The following is an 8,370-nucleotide window of genomic DNA, read 5'->3' on the forward strand; positions in this document are numbered from 1 at the left end:
CATGTTTTGTTGCGAATTACTGATAAATGCCGCAGCTGGGGTTGTATATACTTCCCTGTATTTCTCACCAGTGACTCTTATATCTCGAAGTAATTGGATCAGAGAAAGTTGCCCAAGATGTGGGTAACAGTGTGATAGCTCTAATACTAACGGAACAGCCTTAGAGTCCAGATTTCAGACCGTCTTCTGTTGTGGGCAGTGAACTAAGCAAATGAATATTTTGTTTTGGCCAATGCTCTTAAAGAGATTTCCATGCATCCACTTTTTTGCATTCCAAGTTTCTAGATGAATTATATCATTGTGCATGAGACTCCATTTTCCTTTACCTCATAATTTTGTGAAGGTTCCTTTTGTCTTGGCGTAAAATTTTAACTGAAAATTTTTTCTTGGTAAATGTAAAATTTTATATGTTGAAATTTTTTTCAATGTTTTTTTTTATAAAAAAACAAACATTGAAACACTTTTCAACATGTGAAATTTTACATGTCAATTTTTTTAAAGTGAATTTTCAAACAAACTGAGCTGAATGATCAGTACCATTAGGACTCCATTTTTCCTTATACCTTCTCTAATATCTCTGCATAACAGGTGAAATTCATTTGTATAGAGCATTATTTGTAAAATTGCCCATTGTTCCTTATTCTGAAAAGAATGGACCATGGAGAGAACATAAATTCAAGCATTTTACAGCTTAACTATTGTATGCTTGTTTCACTCTTGAGATTCCATGTATTGCAGAATTGACTTGCTTGGCAATGTATGTAACAGGCTATTTGCTTTAACCAAGAAGTTCAGAGCTTGAAGCTATATTCAACTGAAACAAGCTACAATTAAACTCCCCTTCGTCCGAGCTTGAAGCTGATGTATCAACTTCGGAATTATACACCACTATGATATATTCTCACAAACCAAATATATTTACAAAGGGTTCGCTTCGTGGACATTTTATACTGATGAAAGGGAATGGTCAAGACATCCTGAACTAATCAATGAGGTTATCAACACTTGATCTGACTTTACAGGCTCATCATCATCATTCCTGTGCCAGCTCCAGAATGCATGAGTTTCATTCACAATGTTGAGCTCACCGTGACCAAAGCTTGCTTCACGGAAGGCTGACCACTCTGGCTGTGGGATTAAATATCTGCAAAAAAGAATCAAAAGTTGACTGATTAGGCGATGTTTGAGTTCGATAAGTGCAGGAGTCACCTCATGATCTTTCAACCATAAATGCAGATCCAAGTCAAATCGATTCTTAGAAATTAATTGCCACCTTACAACTCCAGAAACAAAAATTCCAATTCTAAGGATCCAAACAAGTTAGAAACTCTTAAACATATCATTAAAAACTCTTCTAGCACAGTGGCACATTACATTGTTTAAGCTTGAAACACCTCATGCAAGCAGGTGAGAATCACAAGGTGGAAAGAATTTAATGAACAAGAAAATCCTAGAGAATACCATGTATATGTTTAAGTTTTGTTGTATATGACTCTAAGACAAGGTACAAACCAGTCGGATTTCAAAATGAAAATCCAGTGTGCATGTGCGTGCAAGAGATAGAGAGAGAGAGAGAGAGACATACTTCTCTGCTAGACCTTCGCTGTTCCCTCCATCACCGATAGTTAGGTGGATAGTTCCGCAAGCGTCTGATCTTCCATCGTAGATACGTTTCTGCCACTCAAACAACCATTAATGATAATAAAGGATTGGATTTGCCACTTGAATGCTCAATTTGTCTAGAAAGGTTATAGGTCTGAATGAGCCCAGCGTTTTAATTACACCACCTGGTCTTTATAAAGGAAGTTTTAACACATTGGCTGCCCTGCCACATTGCCAAAGAAAGCTCTTTCTCTTGGCATTTCTTCAACATTGTTATTTCAATATCCAGCATCAGTAGGGGAAAAATACAATACATGAAGGGGTTAGAGCTTGACACAAACTCAGGCGAGAATATGAGGCTAACCAAAAATGTCCACTACCTAATGGGAGCTCTTGATTGATGACTTATTTCACAATGTTGCTGAAGTAGGAAGGTCATGTACTCATGTAGTGAAGAAATAGGTTTTAAATGATATGTTTGAGACCTTTTTTTTTATTTTTTTTATTTTAAAAAGTTCCCTAGGTTTAGATGACGAGGCTAAAAAACATTTACTTACCGAGCGTTCATAAGCATGCACATGGCCAGTAAGCACGATATCCACTCGAGCAGCATGAAGCAACGGTTCCATCACAGCCCTCATATGATCTCCTTCACCATGATGGGCCTTATTGCTGTTATACCATGGGGCATGAAATAGCACTATCAGCCATGGTGTCTTATTCCGATCCACTTTTAAGAGATCAGCCTATACACACAGCAAAACAGGAAACTTTCTTTACAGGAACAATGCAAAGAAATATCATGTAGAAAGTACACAATCATTCCCATGTGTTGCTGAAATAGTCTTAATTTTGAGACAATTCACTTCTTACTTACTATAAACGGAATAAAGATAGAGACAAAGAAAGAGTTGTAATAGAGATGCCAATAGAGACCAAGGTTTTCTCCATTTGTGTGAAAAGTTAAGTTCAGCTCTGTTGAGAAATGCTGTGAGAAGAGGACATGGGAGGCTCAATTTTACATTGAAAGCAGGCAAACAATACACAGATGCTCACCACCACCAGTGATTAGGATTAGTTCCATCCGCATATTTCCATCAATCAGCAGTTTCCAATCAATAAGAAACTTCTTGAATGAGCCAAACTCTGTGAATCATTAGAAAAATTGACAAAAATCTACAGCAAAGGTCATCAACGGTATGCCAGGATCATGATCAAAACTTTTTTTTTTTTTTTGTTCCTTAAAAGATGATGCGATATGTGTTGCATAAAGATACAAATATAACTTTTTCAAAGAGCCAAGCACCATCCAACATATTTATAATCCAAAAATCAATGAAAAGATTTCCTTCAATCCAAGAAACATTTTGGAGTAGTTCAGTAATTCCTAAAACCAATTTACTTGTGCTGAACAATTCAACTTCCTGAGAATAATCGACTACACCATCCAAAGAAAGGGAGGAAAACCAAGAGCAATTTAGAAGTAGAATTGGGTTACCTTCAGCCAACTATATTGATCTGAGTACTCATCATAATCTGCATAAGAGCCAAGCATGATAACATGAACTCCTGCAACTTCGAAGGAATAATAAAGATTTGAATTTGATCCGCTCTCCTCAAATGGCATCTTCCACCTGGCATTATACGCTTGAAACCCTGCCTTGAAAAATGGTATAATCTCCTTTTCATGGTTCCCTTCAACTACCATCCATGGCCTTGCACTTGCAAGCGGTTGCACCAACTCACCAAATGTGTCCCATAGGTGCTGCTGGTAATCGGCATAAGAGAGGTCCCCTGGAAGCAAAAACATGTCATGGCTACACTGGCCAATGTGGTCAAGAGTTGAGGCAGTCCAGCCTGTTTGACCCAGATCTCCAGTGACGGCAAAAGTAATTGGGAACTTAGAGGGAGGGGTTTTGAGCTTGAACTCTGGACCTTCTCCTCCACACCGGTAAAAGTAAACTGTATCATCTTCCAGAGGTCCAATGACAGTGTGGTGTATCTGTCCAGAGATATACAACATATAGATGTATGATGTGGATTCTCCTCGATTTAAGGATGTGTATTCTCCAGGTGATGTTCCATATTCAACAACAGAAGGAGAGTTGACATTATCAGTGATCCACGTGATGCGCATGTGCTTCTCTCCTGCCAAAGAGATATGTACCTGCAAAACCAGGTCTGCCACGTGTTAAAATTGGATCAAATCACACAAAAGTATGGGGAGAAACAATTATGAATCCTAAGACATAGATGGCTAGCATTTTGAATACGGCTGACTTTTTTTGACATGGCTATATAAAGATACTATGCTCATAATGTATAGACCAAATACGATCAGTCCAGCACTCCAGCATCTACAGGGAAAGGCACGATGATGCTGCAGGCAAGAAGAAAGGACCCAAAAGGCCTTAGTGGAGAGGCCTTTATAGGAGCCCAGTAATAAGGACCATTAACAGCAGCGGTCAGTCCAATTAGCAAAGCCCAATAGCAGCCTCAGTTTACCATTGGCAGAAGCTGTTCAACTGCTAGCTTTGCCAGAAGATATTAAAAATATGAGAAATGTTGCAAAAAGCTCCAGCTGAAATTAGAGTCTTTTAGCTCATGCCTTGAGCCATAGATCTCCCCACTCCCTTAAGATTAGGGACTACCTAAGTGGCAATCCAAAATGGCAGCTAAAAATGTTTTTGAAATCTCTAACTCTCTTAATGTATTATCCTTTAAAAAGGGAAATCCATGTCACTAGAGGAAAAAGAAAAGGTAAAAAAAAAATAGGAAGATAATCCACTAGACACTGTGAACTTGCAAGCTATTGCTCCTACATGGCAATTGCAGATATAAACAAACAAAGATGTGGGTAGGTGGTATCGGCCATTTTACCAGTTGGATTGGATCCGGGGGCATTTATGTCAATATCAGGGGCTTTCTTCTTGCTGCTGCAAGGAAAGCAATCAACATAGAGACACTACATTCTCTTCTGTTGGGTTTGGTGACTTACTAAAGTAGTTCTTCCACTTTGGCTCTCTAGAGTTTTTGGACTCTTGCTGCAAGTCCATTAGAAGCACTTGGTCTTTCATCTTTTGGGCTTGGTGACTTGCCTAGGTTAACACTTAAAAAGAGTGCTCTAGTCCGCTGCCATCTGTGGGGCATTACTATTTACAGATTTGTGATAAGGAATGATGATGGGTGGCAACAGAAAGGCTGCAATCGTAGTTTATGGTTCATAACAAAAGGGGAGTTTTGGTGGGGACTCGGGAGTCGTAAAATAATCTGTGCAACTTTTCTTTCTCTCTGAGGTTCACTTGTTTGTGGCTTTTTTCTGTGCACATACCAGTATATCACACCCACTCTAATTTGAAAAATGACAATAATAAATAATTTAGACTACGCCTAACGAGTGACTACCCATTCAGTGAAGAGGCCATGAAGGTATACGATCTCATGAGAGATGCAACTTCATAGTGTCTAATGGATTATCTTCCTCTTTTTTTATTTTCTATTTTATTTTTCTCTTCTTTTTCCCTAACCTTTCCTTTTTTCAAAATATAATACTTTAAGAAAGTTAGACACGTCAATAAACTTTTTTCGCTGCTGCTTCGAATGGCCATTATGGCATCCCTAATCTTAAGGGAGTGGGGAGATCTATGGCTGAGCTAAAAGTCTCCTTTTCTAGCTCGAGCTCTTTGAAACAATTCTCTAAAGATATTCAGTGAGATTTAAAAGATAATCAATGGGAGATCTTCTAGATCTCACGTTGAATTTTGCTAGCTCGTTTTGAATTAATGAAAATTGCTGCTGTTATTATTCTCAGTGTGGATCCACTGTGTATGTGTATTAGAGGTAGATTCCTCTGTTACTAGATCATTCCTAGTGTAACTCATTGGTGGATTCTCACTGGTTATTTTCAACTTCAACTTCAAGTTCTTTCAATTCAAATCTTCTTCAAATCAGGTCAGATTCTTCACTCTTAAATGCCCTGCGGAAACTCTGTTTCCCCAGTTCAGTTCTGTTAGAATTTTCTGTTCAGTTCTTCTGATTCCTTTGGCAGATTGCATTCAACCTCTAACATATAGCTTTCTGATATCCTTCCCTGTTAAATCATTCCATTGGACCAGAGTTTTCTATTTGCTTTTATTTCCCTATCAAACTACCCTGTTTCTGTGATTTCATTCATCAGTTACCCACTGTTAGGAGTGACTTAGGAGTACCCAACAGGGCAACCTGATTTGAGTTTCAGCCCTGTCTGATCAGTGGTTCAGTAGACACAGTTTTCTTAAAGCAAAAGTCAACCTTGAACCAAGGAAACCAGCGGGAGATCGATTGCAGCCAGGATCAACACAATAAGAATGAACAAATTGAATAACTGAAACTTTTATTGCTTTTTTTTCTTTCTGTTTACATATGAAAGAAGAACATAGAAAAGGATAGGAAGAAGAAGAAGGGGATATAGAGAAGATAGAAGAAGAAGCGGGGAGGGGATAGCTTTCTCAGCCTGGGTCTCTCACCCACAGCTATCCCAGCTATTGAAACAAGCATATTCTCCCATAAACGATGGCAACATGGCCTGAAAATTCTATTCTCCAAAATCTGTTCCTTCCTTACAATATGGGGCCTATTAATAGCTTAGGCAAGCTTACAATAAAAATAGAAATTTAAGAAATAGTAACTTCTATAAATAGAAACCTAATGAAAACAAAAACTAGGCTTTATAGTTCAGCCAACATGCAAGGAACAAAATTAGAAACTAGTAAATATAGTAACTACTAAAAAAAAAAAAAAAATTAGAAACTACTAGATACTTAGACTTAATAACTAAGAAACTATTACAAAAATAGAAACTAAGTTAATAGCAGCTTCTAATAGAACATCCAGTAGCTAATCTTCACACCAGCTGTCCATATCAGCCCCAAATCACTGTTTATGTGAACAGTATCTCGGGTACTGTTCATGTGACCAGTAACTTTTAAAATAAAAAAAATTCTGTCTTGGTCCCTTATCTTCTTCATGCTTCTCTCTAGACTGGAGCTGCCTTAGATGATGCTCCATTGAACCAAAAAAAACTTGCCACATCATCAGACTAGGCTGCCTCTCACAGCAGTCGAATCCTAAAACCTTGTTGGGCTGGTTTTGGGGCATTTTCTTGCGGGTACATATGGACTTGTGATCTACATCACTTCTCCTGACCAGTCCCAAATCTATCATAGTCTCTGTTTTGTCAATTTTCCTTTTTCAGGCCTATTTTCTCTATTCTATAGTCTGTTCTTATTCCTGACCAACTTCTGTTAACAGTATTTTCCTATTCACCATTGCTTAATCTGTCCAATCAGCGGTTCAGCCCTTCTCAATTGTGAATTAAAACCCAAATTAGGGTTTGGTTTTCTCATACTGTCATCATATGAGAGATTAAATGGAGCTCCTACATTACAAATTGCAATTAGCACAGTTCTGATCATACACAAAAACAGCTTCTTAGTCTGAAATGAGTTTTACTCATTTATCTCTGCACATGAAGACACCAACGAAAGCCTAATATATTGCGTATTTGTGCCATACACAATAAGGAACTCGCTATTCCCAATCATGCAAACTAAATGCTTTCCCAATGCAAAGACATGACAGACACTTTTCTGAAAAAGACTAACGACCTCTCGACCTTCTGGCCTCATTCATGTCAACACGGATGTTCTTAAATTGGTGTTACAATAAAGTTAATTAAAGAAAAGGGACTTTTCTTCCTCTAGCTACAGAAAGAAATCTACCAAACAAAGATCAAACAATAAAAATAGACCTAGATTCGATCACAGGAAAAAAAAAAAGGGGGGAAAAAACAGATCAACGATTTCATTTCGTAAAAATCTAAAAGCATGAGACCATTAAAAAGGGGGGTGGGGCGTGGGGGGAACAAAAAGAGAGAAAAACTAAAAATTTGAACTTACATGCTCAGACATAACAGGAAAAGGTAAATTTTACCTGTTGTGGTTCAGACGAACTCCTCGCCTTCCATGGAAAATCTAAGATTTTCCGAGGTTTCGGCCGAACATAGTCAGCCGTCGCCGTCGCCGTCGCAGTCGCAACAATTACCAAAACGATAATCACTACCAACTTCCGAGCCATCTCCTTCTGCTAATAGCAAACTCCTTTCAACACAAAAGCTCAAGACCTTCTGGTATGATGAAGTGATCATTGACTGCTTCTGCTACTCATAGTCCGAGAAGAATCTGTAACACAACAAAGTTCACGGACTCACTCACGAGCCTTTTTCAACGATGCCAAACTCGGAATCGGAGTCCGAATCAGTTGCAGACGATTTCGATCCGGATATGTCAGGAATCGTCATATCGACGCCGATTCCGCCGATCCAATTCCGATTATAGAATCTATTCCTTATTCCTCACAAAACGACAAGATTCATTAATGGCTTCCTATAAACGCCATCATATTTAACACTAAATGACAAACACATCAGCATCAGGGGCCCACCATGTCTATCTTAAATGCTATCGCCATTCACGGATGGTATAAAATATCACAGACGGCTGGATCACCATCGTAGAATTAGAATCTCACTTTAAAATGATGATCCCAATCGTACGTTTGTCACTAGTACAGTAGCATCCGTCATCAATGGTGTGTATTATACGGATTCCTCTTGTGGAACCCCGGAAACTGGGGGTAGTTTGTCGGTGAACTCATTGCCTGTACAGTCAACTCTGTTCACATCGTCGCATCATCACAGCCGTTAAAAACGAGGTTTTTTTCCAATTGCTC

General features: G+C 38.5%; 1 protein-coding gene across 1 annotated transcript; it reads right to left on the minus strand.

Moving 5' to 3' along the window:
• Positions 1 to 878: 878 nt before the first annotated feature.
• Positions 879 to 7,786, minus strand: LOC122639358 (purple acid phosphatase 18-like). Its single transcript, XM_043832193.1, has 5 exons — positions 7,573 to 7,786; positions 3,101 to 3,769; positions 2,160 to 2,348; positions 1,586 to 1,674; positions 879 to 1,144 (listed from the first exon to the last, which is right to left on the minus strand). The coding sequence occupies exons 1-5, from the start codon at positions 7,714 to 7,716 to the stop codon at positions 946 to 948; spliced, it is 1,290 nt and encodes a 429-aa protein (XP_043688128.1). The 5' UTR covers positions 7,717 to 7,786; the 3' UTR covers positions 879 to 945.
• Positions 7,787 to 8,370: the final 584 nt, after the last annotated feature.

This window comes from Telopea speciosissima, chromosome 9, assembly GCF_018873765.1.
Source record: "Telopea speciosissima isolate NSW1024214 ecotype Mountain lineage chromosome 9, Tspe_v1, whole genome shotgun sequence".
NCBI classification, from domain to species: domain Eukaryota; kingdom Viridiplantae; phylum Streptophyta; class Magnoliopsida; order Proteales; family Proteaceae; genus Telopea; species Telopea speciosissima.

Bases quoted from the DNA above. Each gene is read 5' to 3' on its own strand.
- LOC122639358 (XM_043832193.1), bottom strand. From the start codon at position 7,716: ATGGCTCGGAAGTTGGTAGTGATTATCGTTTTGGTAATTGTTGCGACT. The intron at 3,770-7,572 runs GTAAAATTTACC...CTGGTTTTGCAG, and splicing joins GTTCGTCTGAACCACAACAG to GTACATATCTCTTTGGCAGG. The intron at 1,145-1,585 runs GTATGTCTCTCT...TCTTTTTTGCAG, and splicing joins AGCGAAGGTCTAGCAGAGAA to ATATTTAATCCCACAGCCAG.